This window comes from Opisthocomus hoazin, chromosome 1 (genome assembly GCF_030867145.1).
Source record: "Opisthocomus hoazin isolate bOpiHoa1 chromosome 1, bOpiHoa1.hap1, whole genome shotgun sequence".
Lineage (NCBI taxonomy): Eukaryota > Metazoa > Chordata > Aves > Opisthocomiformes > Opisthocomidae > Opisthocomus > Opisthocomus hoazin.
In genome coordinates, this window is record NC_134414.1 from 138,157,609 (window position 1) to 138,173,119 (window position 15,511).

Below are 15,511 nucleotides of genomic sequence, written 5' to 3' on the forward strand. Positions count from 1 at the left end.
AAAACCAGCAGCTACTCAGTGAAAAGAAGTCCTCTATATCCTGTTTGCAGGCGAACTTGAAGGAGAGAATCTCACCTCCCGCAGCTCTCCCCAAAGCCCAGAGTAAGTTGGAACTGGTGTCTGAATTGGGAGACGATGATGACTGGGCCTGGGTTGTTTATAATTCCCATTTATTTTGCCACGGGAGGACTTGGTTTATCTTGTTGTTCTTGCTGGCCTTGACTTTTCTAACAGTTCGAAAAGCAGAAGTTGTGATATGTGGTTTATGTTATAGCGCTATGTATGATATATCAAGACTTGTGCTATCAGCAGCGCGTGATGTCTTGAAGGCGTACAGAGAGGGCTTGGGATACTTTTACCACCTGCTACCTAATGCTTGTTGGAGGAGACAGAACGATACTGAAGAAAACAGTCACATTTCTTCTTCATCTTCCAATGAGTCCCCCATCTTTGGCTCTTCCCTAGCAGAGAATTATGAGTCCTAATTTTCAAGTGTATACACAGGCACCTCAGCCAGTGAGACATATCCACGTCTCCAGTTTGACAGGTTGGATCTGTGCACATAACTGTTGTGTTTATCTGTGCCAGAAGTGTACAATATTGGGCACATGGGGCTGGTTCTGGTGAAGCCTGCAACCCCTGCTAATCTGTGGTGGGAGTCTAATTCTGAAAACTAGGATGTTTACTTCTTCTTGTACATTTTTAGAAAAATTAGACCAAACCACAGCTCTCGTAAAACTTCATGTTTTCATATACCTTGCAAAATGCCTATTTTTATCAGAGTTGCGGAAGTAACTGCAACAAACAATTTAGCAAATTGATTTTGTCTGTGTTTTGCAAGTTTCCTTGCACACAGGCATGGTTTTCTAAAACATTAATTTGCATAGTTTTTAGTCCTGGCTGGTTGGAAAGTATGTAAGTGCAGGCATTTGGTAGGCAGCATTTATGTTGGTTTGATTAGACATCTGTGTCACACAACGTCACATCTGTTCCCTGAAAGATGGACGGTAGTTCTTAGAATCATGTTTCATATTGTGGAATTTGTTTTTTGCCAGTGTTTTCTCGGAGTTTGTCCAAATTTTGTATGCTCCTTTTTTAGCATGTATCAGTGCTCCAGGATGTAATGCAAACACCCAGAAGAAACTTGCTATGAAAAAGAAATTAAGATCTGTAGAAAATGCTTTGTTTTTCTGCAGTGCTGGCCTTGACAGTGACTTGCACTCGGAGTCTGGACATAGTTTTACAATGTATTCATGCTGGAGCAGGTCAGATGTAGACTCTGCATTTACTTGCTTCCAGATTTCATGAGTCTGAATTTAGTCACTGCGCTCCGTAACTAGCTGTTCAGTCAGGGAGCCATCCTGAGGGATAATCCAGAAAATGATGTTCCAAGACAACCTTTGAGGAGAATTAGTGGAACAAATAACCCAGCTGGTTTTGAGATGGAATTTATGTCAGAATTACACAATTGCTGTGTCTTAAAATAGCACAGGACCTAAAATGACCGCTTCAGGCTTCTGTTTAAGACAGAATAAAGAGAAGCACAGAGTTGCAAACTTCTTCCTACTCTTATGGCTGCATCTGCAAGTTTTCCTCATAGTAGATGATAGGATGAATGGCAAGATAAACTGAGACAACCTGTCAGCAACTCTTCTGCAAGACAAATGGGTCCAAGGTTTGCATTAAGTGACATTAGAGTCCCTGGAAAAGAGAATGACAGTTCAGGTATCTAACTTCTGCTCCACGTTGTTCTTTTCTTCAAGGTTCCCAGAGCCCCTCTCAGCAATGGCTATGGTGTGTCTTTCAGACTTCGAAGTTTATGCTAAAAAGTATTTACCCAAGATAGCTTGGGATTTTTTTGCAGCTGGAGCAGATGACTGTAGCACTCGAGATGAAAACATCCTGGCATATAAAAGGTAATGTGAGGAGGAAATCAGGGGTGTTGTACTGGAAGCTTTTAAACTACGTTTTTGTGCAAGTGTTTGGACCTCACAAGCAAAGATTCCTTACACCTTGCCCTTTCAAAGTGGTCCCCAGGCAAAATACACTTACCTGAAGGACATACGCTATATGTCCTGATGCTAGCCTGAATGTGACACAGATTGTATGAGGCATAAGGGATGCTGCATGTCCAGGCAAATAGTAGGGTATGGTACGGTATGACAGGAAAGGGTCTGAGTGGCTGTAAAAGAATTCGATGCAATGGGGAGCATGTGGTGAACAGCAGGAAGCCTACGTGTGAGTAGCATGGGATTTGGGGAACATGCTGCAGACAGTGAGGGCAGGCACTGTGTACAGCGAGGACAGACGTATGAATGGTGGAGAGGAAGGCAGCGACCCGGGACTGGCCTGCAAATAGAAGGAATCTGTGGGATGGACGGTGGGAGATCAAAAGCCGGTGAGATGAAGTAGGAAATGCAGAAATGATGTTCTGTGGCCAGTAAGCAGGAGTGTGGGATTAGTGAAAAATGGAAGTGGTTGAACTGCTGGCTGAATTGACCTCTAAAAGGAAACAGAAAGGACAAAGATCCTTTGTTAGATGCTATTTACTTTGTTGGCTCAGACTCCTGCATTGCAATAGGTAGATGAAGACCTGGTTTCCATGAAACTTCAGAAAAGCTACTGAACAGGTACCAACCTGAAGGGTTTTTTTTTGCCTTACAGAATTCGTTTCCGGCCACGTATGCTGCGGGATGTATCCATGATGGACATTAGGACTAAGCTCCTGGGGACTGAAATCAGCTTTCCTGTAGGAATTGCCCCTACGGGCTTCCACCAGCTAGCATGGCCTGATGGAGAGAAAAGCACAGCCAGAGGTACTCTTCTGCTTTCCAGTTTCTGACACCCCTTTTGTGGATGACCAACTTGGTCCTGCTGACACGGAGTGCGTGGGAAGCTGTATAGACATTACACTAGTTCTCCAGCTACCACTGTTACCGGGTCAGCACTGTGGAGGCTGCTGCAAATTTAAGACAGAGACTGTGGACACGTCTGGTGTACACCAAGGACCACACAGGTCCTCAGTGCTGTGGGCTTTAGATAGGGCATAAAAGTGGTGGATGGGACTCAGCCTGCAAATTCTTTGTTACTGATAAGAACACCATCTTACTTGGAGAAAAACATACCATCTCTTCCCAAATCGTGTGGTGGGTTTGGGAAGCTGACCTGTGGAAATATCTTTTTTTCTGTCTGTGTTTCTGTGTACACTGAGTGCATTTGACAGCACATTCCTGTGAGGACATAGTCATAACAATAAAATTCCTGCTTTTTAAATAAAACCATTGCAAAATGAAAGCACTACTTGGTACATTGCCTCTCCCTTTCCTGCTTTCTTAACCATGATCCTGCAACAGTGCATGGTAAATACAGCAATTTTTTAACCTCGAGGGTACATTGGCCAATTGGTAGAGCACTGTGTTTGATAGGATAAAAGTAAAACAGTAGTTCAGGTGTTCCCTGCAAACTGTTTGTAAAAAACTATTGCACCTGATGTCTGGCAGGTCTGTTCAAATGACCTTGATTCTGATTATTTTCCGATACCTTCTGAAGCGGCCAAAGCGATGAACACCTGTTACATTGCCAGCACGTACTCGACCTGCACGCTGGAGGAGATCTCTGCCGCTGCTCCTGGCGGACTCCGGTGGTTCCAGCTCTACATCCACCGCAACAGGATGGTTTCCCAGCAGCTGGTCCAACGGGCGGAGGCCTTGGGTTTCCAGGGCCTCGTCCTCACTGCGGATCTGCCCTACACAGGCAAAAGACGTGACGATGTCCGCAATGGTTTCTGCCTTCCTCCCCACATGAAACTGAAGAACTTGGAAGGAGCCTTTGAGGTTTGTCAGATGAGCCTGTCCTTTCATTCACTGGGCTGGCGTGTACCACATGAGACAAAAACCACCGCATCACTGCTGCTTTGGCATCTGTTGTACCCAGGGTGTATCTTCTCCCTTTCCGGATCTGCAGCGTCCTGGTTTGACCTCCTGCCAGCCTGGTTCCTTAGAGACGCTGTTCTCCATCCCCATTGCAATTATTCTCCTCTGGAGATACATGTGCATTCCAGAGCTGATGAACATGTCTGTTAGCAAGTTTAATTAGTCTGTTCTAGGGCAGGTTAAGACTTCAAGGGGCCTCTGTATTGTTACTGCTCAGATGAGGTTTCCTTCTGTCCTATGGCTGTAGGGAGATGATCGTTCTGAGTACGGACTGCCACCCAACAGCTTGGATCCTTCGGTCACCTGGAATGATATTTACTGGCTGCGGAGCCTGACCCACCTGCCCATCATCATCAAAGGCATCTTGACCAAAGAAGATGCAGAGCTGGCAGTGAGACATGGAGTTCAAGGAATTATTGTGTCCAATCATGGCGGAAGGCAACTGGATGGAGGACCTGCCACTGTAAGTGAGAAAACAAAAGTCCCAGGAATGTTTATTGTACACACATTTGCACTAGCCTGGGTATCTCTGTGTTCATCTTTGTATATATTCTTCTCGTGGACATCTGTGTTTGTTGCGTGGCTGTGGATGTGTGCAGGTGTACATTAGCTTTAAACTGGTAAGATGCAATGGGCTACTCAGTATTTTCTCAGCTTCTTGGGAGGGTTTTGTAAGCAGTACTGAACCCACACGACTGCAGATAAACTACTAAGTCAGTGAAAGTTTTCTGCCTATGGCTTCATTAGCTGATGCAGTGCATACGTACTCTTTGCGCACTGCAGCGAAAATAAAATGAAGCTCTGGAACCAAAAATGTACAAATGAGAGCATAATGTGTTCTCATTGTTCACATCTGCCAAAACATGCAAAAAAAATGCAGCTAGTTTTAGGGAGAGGTCTGCTTGCATAGTTAGACTCAAGTCTAAATGGGAATTTATTGACATTCACGAGCCAGAAAAAGGATGACTTATCCAGAGAAAAATTTCCCTGCTTTTTAATCTGTACAAAGAAATCGTGGGTTGTTTGGATGTATGCGTATTTCACTGGTTTAATTTGGCTTCTGTCAGTTTTTCCAGTTGTTCTTATTTTAGAGTTCAGTATTGCATAGTATCTTATGGACTTTCTTTTCTCTGTTTTCCTCTGTAAAATAAAAATAGGTACCAGGGAATTCTCTTCCAATCTATGTCAAGGCTGACAATAATGAATAAAAAAAAAATGAAACTAAATGCTAAGAACATAATAATAGAAATGGCATAAACATTAAACTGCTCTTCTACCTTAAAAGTTTCTTTACTTACACAGACAAACCAGCAGATAACTAGTTCAGCTCTGCTACTCCTCTGGTACCAAGCCTGGCAGTAGAAGCTATTGTCCCTGCTCTTGTTGAAGTACTCCTGGAAAATTTCAGCCTGAAAGTTTTCAGTCTGAAATTCTGAAAAAAATCATGACAAATTGGAAAAATCTATGTAGTAATCTTAGTTATAGCTGCTCTACTTAAAAAAGATGAAAAGAAGGCAAAGGAGACTGCAGAAAAGGGGCCTTTGGGTTTGCTGCGAAGGAGAGTTGGTTAGGGCTAGTGCAACATGCCGCCGCTGGTTAGTGCCTTTGGAACGGGAGCCAGCATCTCTGCATGGTCCTGTCCTCTACCAGCCCGGCACTGCGCTGTGCTCCACAGAAGAGACCTTAGGGCATCCAGTCAGCCCGGAGGATGTTGACTGGACTACATAGCAAATGAAATCCTTCATAGATGCTTTAGGGATTTTGAGGAGGTTTTCGACAGGTGGTCACTGGGATTAGGTTGAAATGTAAGTTTAGGCAATTTGGACAGTAGCAGGGAGAAATTTGACATCAGCCTTTTTAAAAAATATTCACATCATTCATCATTGCCTCAAATGAAAGTAAGATATTGATGACAACTATTTCCATTAAAGTTTATTTTTTAAATCTTTCAGAAAGCAAGTGAAAATGTTACTTATCAGACATGCTAGCAAAGAATATTTGTATAAGCAAAGCACTGGGAAATGGACTGAACTGTCCAGCAAACAGAACAGGGAGCTGTGCTTTATTGTGCAGCTTTTGGTGCCAAGCTATTTGTGATGCGTTGTCACATTTCATTTCGAGAAGATAATCTATTAAAGCATTGCATCGCTGCCTGTCTCTTTGGAATATCTCCTCTTTCTCTTGGAATCAAACTCTGAGCTCAAGGTGAGAGTGGCTGCTTCTTTGCAGATTGAGGCTCTGGTTGAGGTTGTGGAGGCGGTACAAGGCAGACTCGAAGTTTATTTAGATGGTGGAATACGAAAAGGAAGTGACGTATTGAAAGCACTGGCACTGGGAGCAAAATGCGTCTTTATTGGAAGACCAGCTTTATGGGGTCTGGCTTACAAGGTGAGTAAGGAGCTTTGAATTTGTATGTCTGCTTCTCCTACTCTCCAACACTCTGTTTTTGTTATTTAAAAGTCATAGAGACAGTTTTCACCAGTGAAGAATATTAACCTGTTTCTTTTTGGTTTTGCTTAAATTTTAAGTGGAAACACCCCAAATTGAATCAAAACCAGACATTTTCTCTGATTTAAAAATACCAATTAATTTTATAATTTCAAGTATGATTTTGAAGTGGATAACATTGTGTTGTGGGACCTGATTTCTTAGTGTTGCAGTTTGGTGCTAAAATAATGTAGGACTCAGAACCATCAGTGCTTTTCAAAATTGGAGGCAGGCTTATTTGTCACAAAGATGAGTCTGACAATTTTATTTGCTGTCAGCTTATTTGGAAACAATATATAGTTTTGATACAGCAGTTTCATAGCAGTGTTCTGATTTCTTCAGAAACACATATAGAGCTCCATCCCACTGATGTCTGAAACATTTTGGACAAGACTGAGAACAGTCTTGTGCTGCTACTATCTCAGTTCCAGCTTCGCTGCTTCTTAACTACTAGCATATTTCTATGAACCAGAGTCATGAATTAAGCCTCTGCTGCAGAAGGTTAACATAATATAACTAAAGTTAAAATGTAATTATACCAGTTGTTTGCTTTGCTAAATTTGTGCTTTTTAGCTTTTGGGTTGGAGCTTTCAAGCTTTGCTCTAGAAGAAAAAAATTATTATTTTTATGGTCTGGAAAAACTTCCTATCTCTTAAGCAAGACTCCTGTCCAGCAGTGTGATTGCTGTGGATTCTAGCAGCTAGGCTTTAAGCGAGAAAACACCTCAATCTTCTGCGAATCCTGGAAGAGTCAGCAGCACTCTTTCTGTTGCCAGTAAACAGAGAAAAAGGGTCTAGTATAAAAAAGGCATCGCTGTAAGTTACCTGCATTTTTTCCACAATGCAAACAGAAAGGAGACAGGATTTTTTTTTAGTTCAATAGTGCTTTCATATTCTATTCCATAGAGTATTCCTAAAAATGTATCTGAGTGGCATTACCCTAGCATATAAGAGAGGAAGGGTATGAACAAGCACTGACATTGTCTGCACCCAAAGCATTCTTTATTGCAAGAAATAAAAATAAAATTTAAGAGAAAAAAGAAAAAAATCCTCCAATATTTTACATGAAGATCAAAATCATACATATATTTTGCTAGATTTTGAGCTTCTTAGTGTCACTTGCTCGAAGGAAAACACAGAGTGTACTATTTTAAAGATTCAGTCTAGTATCTGAGTCAACTAAAGTTTTTAAAGCTGTACCATATATAAACCTCTTATTACGTCATAAAATACTGTCAGCATTGTAAGGCCTGACATTTTAAAACAAGCCTGTTGGTGGAGGTTGACTGAAAGCTACGAAAAAAAACAGCTAGAAAATGTCAGAAGTGAAAAACAGCTTTGTTTTCCTTCCCTGCTCAGATGTATCACAAAAGGAAAAGCATCTAAATTAATCTGTGATGCACTGAGCACATCCATCATATAATTTTAATTGTTCATCTGTATGAGAGACTGGAATTGGCAGGGACTTACGGGACTGTCCCAACTCTCACAGTGCAAGCATCCTGCAGCGTTGCTCTGTGCTAGTGCTCCTTTCACCCTGACTGCTTTCTCTGTTGGAGCAGGGTGAAGAAGGTCTTCAAGAAGTTTTGAGAATTTTGCAGGATGAGTTTCGTTTGTCGATGGCCTTAGCTGGTAAGCATTTTGCAGGTTGTTTGCAATTGGCGATACAGAGGTTTCTGCACGCAAGCCATCTAAAATCAGAGGTCTGATGGATGGGTCACAAAAAGGGAATCCATGTGAGCTGTGCTAGTTCTAGTTGCTACATTTAAGGTGATTCTTTGCTTCCTGTGAAACCACTTGGCATTTCAGGTGCCATAGCAATGAAACTTGCAAGGAGGAAGTAGGTTAAAGCAGCTTTATGATCCAATTAAAGAGATGCAAAACTGCTAAGCAGAGCTGAGCAAAACCTGGAATTTCTATCCTGCTGGGAACGGCAGCATATGTTTTTCAATATTTAATTTAATATTTACCAGGGTAAAAGCAACCAATTTTTTTTCTGCATGAAAAGTTCTGAGAAAATGGATGCAGAATTTTTCTCTGTGTATTAAAGAATACAATCTGTTGGTGCAGGTTCAAGTCTCTGCATCCCACAAGCTTTAAAAGCCTCTGTGTCTCCTCCAAGCTTTTACTGTTGCTCCTCATTCTGTGTTTCTCACTTCTGCTCCTCCCTGTAGCTGCCATGTTTGACCCCCTCACTGAACAGCAAATTCGCACAGCCCAGTGCAAGCTCCAGTTTCACACATGAGCAAGTAAGACATGCAGATCCAGGGCAGAAGCATTCAGACATCAGCAAAGGGTCTTATCCCACTTCAAATCACGTTTTAAAGATTTTCATGCTCTAGTGACCGTGGACTCAAGTGGATAGCAACGCTGACTGGGAGACTGGAACTGAAATCCCACTGGGCATTTCTTAATAGGCTGGGGTTTGGGGTTACTTTTTCACCTAGCAAAGATTCCTACAAGGTTTTTTTCCCAGGAGGCTCTCACTCTCCTTTACATGCAAAAGGGCACTGAACTCGGCAAGAGTAGCAGGTTGGGATCAGCAGGGCTATGACATTCCACCCAGATTTGACCAAATGAAATGGCAATGCAAATCTCCACCTCCAGCCACTTGACACATGGCAATCCCTGTGTCTTTTCTGTCTACCTTTCCCTTCCGGCTGGATCAGATGGCTCCCTGCTCATCTTGTTTTAAAGATCCTTTTTTTCATTTTGTCTAACTCTTCTTGTGCATGAAGCCCAGTGCCTAACCTCAAGGCTGAAGATGCCGTTGAGGAGTAGGGCTCCTGTGAATGAGCTGTTGAAGCACCAACCTATCCCCACATAGCTCATACAGGACTAGACCATGATTCATAGAGGGGGCCTTCCAAGTTTCATCCACAGATCTTTCTCTCTAACCAACATGTCTCACTTCTCTATTTCAGGCTGTGCCAGCATCTCAGAGATTGGCCGACACCTAGTTCAGTTCTCAAATCTGTGAACGGCCCCCTGCAATGCCCGCCAAACAGAGGCAGTTCACGCTGAGGTCCTAACTGGACTGAAGAGAGAAAAAGGAGGTGCAACCATTGAATGTGCAATAAGTATCCGATGAGGCCTTCAGGAAAATTCTTAGGAGGTTAGAAGAGGCTCCATGTTAGCAAAGGGCGTTCACTACTTTTATTGAGACCAATCAGTTTTTTAACACTTTGGGTAATTGTTACTTTCTTCAATACATTTACATGAAACTGGCTGTTCTGTGACATTACCTGTGTTGGGCCTTAGTCCCAACCTCTGTTACACTGGACAGCCAGACATTGAAAACTATGTCCCTCGCTTCTTCCACTTGGTCCTACCAAGTCTGGCTGCAATTCCAGCTACATACTTCTCCTGCTCCAGGGAAGTAAGTGTTGTGGCTGATATGTTCCATAGCTTGGGCTTTCCTGGATGTATTCATAGCAGATACAGAAACAAGATGCATCAGCTAGCAGGCACCTCAGTTACCATTTGGAGGGGGGAGCAGTTCCTGCCCACTGCGTCTAAATGCAGAGCAATGAAATCACTAGTAACCAAAGCAACACCCTGTGCCCCCTGCCAAGAGAGCATCTTACTTCACTATGTAATTAATTTGCATGGCAAACTCATCCGAGCAGCAGATGGGACCTACGCATTCGCAGAGCATAGCACAAGTTTGTGGCAGTGCATAAATAACTCAGCCAATGCCCTGGTCTCTGCCCATGGATGAGTGGGACCAGCGCAGGCTGATGCAGTGAGCAGGAGTAGCACATGGCCTTTGCTTTCAGAAGATGGTGTGGAGGCAGCAGTGCACCTGCTGCCAGCATAGAGCAGCGTAAACCCTTGTTCTCCAAGGTAACAGAAATGTCTGCTCATCCCTTCCCTGTCCAAGTTTCTTCCTGAGATGTGGAACTTGCCTCCCCATAAGGAAGCAGCCCCTTGGCTGTGCCACCCACGTGCCATCACCTGATAGTGGTGGGTCCTTGATAACAACTAGGAGCTTCCTCCTTTCCTTTCCTTTCCTTTCCTTTCCTTTCCTTTCCTTTCCTTTCCTTTCCTTTCCTTTCCTTTCCTTTCCTTTCCTTTCCTTTCCTTTCCTTTCCTTTCCTTTCCTTTCCTTTCCTTTCCTTTCCTTTCCTTGCCTTGCCTTGCCTTGCCTTGCCTTGCCTTGCCTTGCCTTGCCTTGCCTTGCCTTGCCTTGCCTTGCCTTGCCTTGCCTTGCCTTGCCTTGCCTTTCCTTTCCTTTCCTTTCCTTTCCTTTCCTTTCCTTTCCTTTCCTTGCCTTGCCTTGCCTTGCCTTGCCTTGCCTTGCCTTGCCTTGCCTTGCCTTGCCTTGCCTTGCCTTTCCTTGCCTTTCCTTGCCTTGCCTTGCCTTGCCTTGCCTTGCCTTGCCTTGCCTTGCCTTGCCTTTCCTTGCCTTGCCTTGCCTTGCCTTGCCTTGCCTTGCCTTGCCGCCTTGCCTTGCCTTGCCTTGCCTTTCCATCTTTCTGTCTTTCCTTCCTTCCTTCCTTCCTTCCTTCCTTCCTTCCTTCCTTCCTTCCTTCCTTCCTTCCTTCCTTCCTTCCTTCCTTCCTTCCTTCCTTCCTTCCTTCCTTCCTTCCTTCCTTCCTTCCTTCCTTCCTTCCTTCCTTCCTTCCTTTTCTAGTTCTCTTTCATCTGAATGGTTCCTTTTCTGTAGCTCTCCTTAGAGCACAATCTTCAGCTATGCCACCTAGTCTTCCTCTTTCTTCCTCATTCCATCTCCTTGCATCATCTCTCTGTCCCCCAGCAGCCTCCCTTCCCCATTATTTTTCTTCAGAAAAACTTCAGTCCTCATCTAGGCTGTTATCTCTGTATATCCCTGACTAACATGAGCCTCCCAGTGTCACAGACCTTTGGTGGGAACACCAGAGCTGTCTTCTGGCTGCCCAGAGAGGAGAGCCGGGAAGCCTGCTGCTGCCGAGAGCTGAGGGAGCTACTGGGGAGCAGAGATGAGACAGAGTCAGGGCAGATAGGGTCCTGCAGCTGGGGCAGAAGTCTGCTGATGTTGTATTACTTGGAGCTGACGTCCCTTGGGGATTGTCTGTGTCAGTAGGCTGCAGCATGGGTATTTATTCTGAACTGTTCTCCCTGGGAGGAGTTTAACCATGCTTGTTTTTTTAATCTTTATATAATGCTGTCCAACTAACGGTGTAAACAGAATTCATATCTTTAAAATGGCCAAAACCCCTGTGTGCACATTAGGCATTTGTTATAAATGGTGTGTGTACATCAGTGGGGAACTGGGCCGGAGTAACTGGAAATCAGCTGAATCTGTGAAGAGTTTAATTGATTTAACTACTTGGGCTTAACTGGATCTTTTAAACAAGGCTGGTATACTAGGACTGTACACACATGAAAACTGTTAATGTGCCTCATCTTTAAAAATGCAATGTGATACTAATAGTGTCTGGTAAGGCATCTGACCTTGTTTTCTTATAAATAATTTTTAAGGCCAGATGAACAAGGCTCCCTTGCTTAGCAGAAGCCAACCTCGGACGGGGTCTCCTGCAAAGTGCACTGCCCTGGGCACTGTGCATGGACATCCCCAGGCGAGGCCTCCCTCTGCTCCTCTTGGAGCTCTGGCACTGTTCAGTAACAGCACTGAGAATGAGGGGCTGCAGGCAGGGAAGAGTGATGCTTTGTAGGCTGGTGATTGAGGTTGTCCTGTGTATGAGGGTGAAGATGGGGGTGCGAGGTTGTTACTTCACCCGGTAATAATTTGGAGGAAAAATGGCACAGCAGTCTCTGGTGCAGGGGGCTGCACGGTTGCCTAACTCTGGTTTGGAGCGCTGTGTGGCCAAGTTTCAACAAAAAAGTGCCAGCTCTCCTCCCATGAAACCGCCTATGAGCCTCTTTGGTCAAGGCTCACTCCTGGCAGAGCAGAGGTGCTGTTTTTTCTGCAGAGGAGAAGGCATGTGTGCCCCCCCAGTTCCTGCTGAGCACATTGCCCACTGGCTACTGATGTGCAAGGGAAAGGGGGGGGGGGAGGGGCAGTAGCAGCACTCCTTTTGCACGCATCTTAGAAGAAGCAAATGAGGCTCATTTGGTCCTAAACTTGCCACAAGAGAGGTTTCCAGCTTATGCAAACGGCAGTGGCTGAAGGGGCCTGACGGAAGACCTGCAACATCTGGCTAGGCTCTGGACAGGAGCAGAATTTCCAGCATGCTTCCGCTGATACATCTTGGTGACTTCCCTCTGAGCATTTGAGTTTATTTTCAGTCTGTTTCTGGATGATCTAGAAGACCTAGACACAGGCATGTAAAGTGTGAGAGCGAGAAGATGCCTGAATTTAGCTGCTGTCTTCTGGAGCTGATGCTGTGAAATGGGAAAGTAGATGTTGAGAGGCTGGGTCGACTGCATTTAAGCTCTGTTTCCATGAAAATGAGCTCCTCTGCCTCCCTGGTACATGACCATCAAGGCCTTTGCTGATTATTCTATGCTCCCGTTCACTGAAAGAAAGCCCTTTTGTTTGGAGAAATCCAGGCACTGAAAAATCATCCATTTCTCATCTACATTTCACTTAGATACCTTTCACTTGCAGTCAGACTCTGTCAATGCTCCGTGCACAGCATGGCTGGCCTGCTCGTGCTGCTCCTCACAGCAGACTGTGCTTCTTGGAGCAGAGGTAGTGCTCAAGGCTGCTCTGCTGAGGCAGAAAGACCTCTCATTTCAGTCTCCAGAGTCTCAGCTTTCATTTAAAGCAAGACAACAAAACAAGATGCTGGCAAGCATGTCATTGTTACAATTGTGAAGGAAATCTTTCAAGGAGAAAAGCCATCTTAAGGAACTGAGAGGAGATGTCTGCTGGAGCTGAAACAATTGTGATGGAAATTGTCTTCACCGCTGAGCTGACTTGTGGTGGCTTCATTTACACCACTGTTGAATGCCATGAGATCGAAATCTGTTTTGAAGGAAAGGCAATGCCACATCACGAAAAGAAGCACAATGGTTTACTTTATGACCGCCTTCTCTGTTTTTCCCATGACACTGAAGTTGGGGGATGGAGGGCAGGCGGAGAAGAAGGACATGTGAGCCCTACTAAAGGTAGCCAAGCTGTTCTGTAGGTTTTTTGTATAAGATAGCATAAACATTTTAAACAAGAAATGTTTTCAGAGGCCACTGATTTGCAGCTCCTGTGATCTGGATGTCTCGTGGAGTACATCTGGAGCCAGACTTGAAAAGGCATGGAGCACTTGCAAACGAAATGAAGGTCAGCAGCAGTCGAGGACTGCAGGCATTTGGAATGAGCAGCATCACAGAGCTGAAATATCTTGTCCTCCAGTTCTGTCTCTTGCTGTTGGCCCTTTACAGCCATACAATTTTTCTATCTGATTTTTCAAACTATACAATGGTATAGAATATCCTCCCAGCCCCTTTTTCCCTTTCACACCATCATGTACTCCAAAACTGAGGCAGTGCCTGTGCACTTGGATAGTTCTGCACGCCCCCGGGAGTGAAGGGAAGGGAAGATTTTGATAGGTTTATGTGAGTATCGTGCCACAGGGATCAGTACCAAGGGGAACCACTACAGAATCGGGCACGTGCATCCTAGGGGCTGATAACTGTAAGTGTAATAAATGTAACATGTAGGTGATGTTATCACTTCAGGTGGTCAGAAACAAGTCTTGGTTCTTTGTGAATAATTGGGATGGTTGCAAGACAAGGGACTCCTGAATAATCCCTTTAGGCGCCTGGGCCTTGGGAGAACAGGTATGCAAACTACAGAGGTCAGGAGGCTGCAGGATAATCTGAAGAGCCCGCCGAGAGACGCCAAACAAACATGTGCGACGGACATTACCATATATTAATGAGTTCTCAGAAAATCCATTACTATGATAAACATTTCTTGGAAATGTAATTAATATGTATGTTAACATAGCATAAATACCTAGTAACTGTGTCTCTTCGGTGCACACGTTTGGAGGAGAGATCCCCCGTGTGCCCGGCGCCGCAATAAAGAATACCTGCTTAATAGTCTGCCGACTATTGAGTCTTCAACTCCAGCTTTTCACGGCATCAGGGCAAATAAAGCTGCTCTTCAGCTGAGGTTTCAAGGGCAAGGCACCACGGCAGCAGAGTACCACTTATGGAGCAAAGAGCCGGCTCACAGCGGTGCAGCCCCCCTGTAGCAGCCTGCTTTGGAACCAGCTGATGCCCTGGTGCCCACTCCCCTGGCACACGCGGGAGGAGACACGCTATCAAGAAGCTTCTGCATAAGCCCTACTTTGAACTGGCCTTAAGGAGGCAGAAAAGAGAAGACTGGCCTGTTAGCTCACTCTGTTTAGACCTGAATTTATTGCAGAGATAACAGTGTCTGCAGTGATATTCCAGAGGCCTTCACATGGAGGCCTTCCTCTCTGTCCCAGTAATAATAAACCTTGCTGGCAGACTGACAGCCGGACAGATAAGACTGAGAACTAATACCACGTTGCACACTTTGATGGACTTCAAGGATGTACAAGAAGACATTGAGACAACTGGGTGTGCTCAGTTCTGAGAAGGCAAAAGGTGTGTGGGGGGGATCACATCGCTATCTTTTGCTACTCAGTTGGAGGGAACAGAAAAGATGCAGCCCAGCTGCTCGCATGTGTGCAGTAAGAGGGTGAAAGGCAGCAGACACAAGTTGCAATGATGAAAATTACAGTTAGAAATTCATGGGAAAAAACTGACCCTGAACGTGGTCAGATGCTGCAACAGGGGATTTGTGAAATCTCCAGCCTTAGAGATGGAGAGTGGTCTTGACCAACCTTACCTAATCTGACACTGCTTTGAGAAGAGGTTGGGTGAGACCTCCACAGGCTTCTTTGAATCTAAATTGTTGGGGGACATCACAGAATCATAAAATAAGAGCCACATGTCAGATCTGTACCTTGCTGTACTGCAGTGTTGCCATGATCAACTACCATGTAGCTACAGAGACAACACCTATATCTCTGTGAAAGAGGCTGCAGAAAGCATTTTCTGAGGCAAACATAAAGCTATTTGGTGAGTGTGCTTAAAAGAAGAGCTCACAGGGTTTGATCAGGCTGAGAGTCTACTGAACAAGCCCATCCTACAGCTTTTCCAAGACTTTGGAACTTT

General features: G+C 44.6%; 2 protein-coding genes across 4 annotated transcripts in view; both read left to right on the top strand.

The window, feature by feature from the left end:
• Positions 1-10,585, top strand: HAO2 (hydroxyacid oxidase 2). 2 transcript variants are annotated; one of them, XM_009932429.2, is made up of 8 exons: positions 1-102; positions 1,764-1,916; positions 2,665-2,816; positions 3,550-3,833; positions 4,180-4,395; positions 6,162-6,320; positions 7,981-8,050; positions 9,343-10,584. In XM_009932429.2, the coding sequence occupies exons 2-8, from the start codon at positions 1,786-1,788 to the stop codon at positions 9,396-9,398; spliced, it is 1,068 nt and encodes a 355-aa protein (XP_009930731.1). In that variant the 5' UTR covers positions 1-102; positions 1,764-1,785; the 3' UTR covers positions 9,399-10,584. The 2 variants fall into 2 exon arrangements, with proteins under 2 accessions (XP_009930731.1, XP_075294001.1); XM_075437886.1 differs by lacking the exon at positions 1,764-1,916 and having other exon boundaries at positions 9,343-10,585.
• The window catches only part of LOC104327359 (3 beta-hydroxysteroid dehydrogenase/Delta 5-->4-isomerase-like), a 20,889-nt gene continuing 14,848 nt past the window's right edge, over positions 9,471-15,511 (top strand). Inside the window, exon 1 of one of the 2 annotated variants that reach the window (XM_075437866.1) lies at positions 9,471-9,533. The gene's annotated coding sequence lies outside the window, so the exon portion shown is untranslated. The remainder of the gene's footprint in view (positions 9,534-15,511) is intronic. The other variant, XM_075437857.1, reaches the window with a different exon arrangement.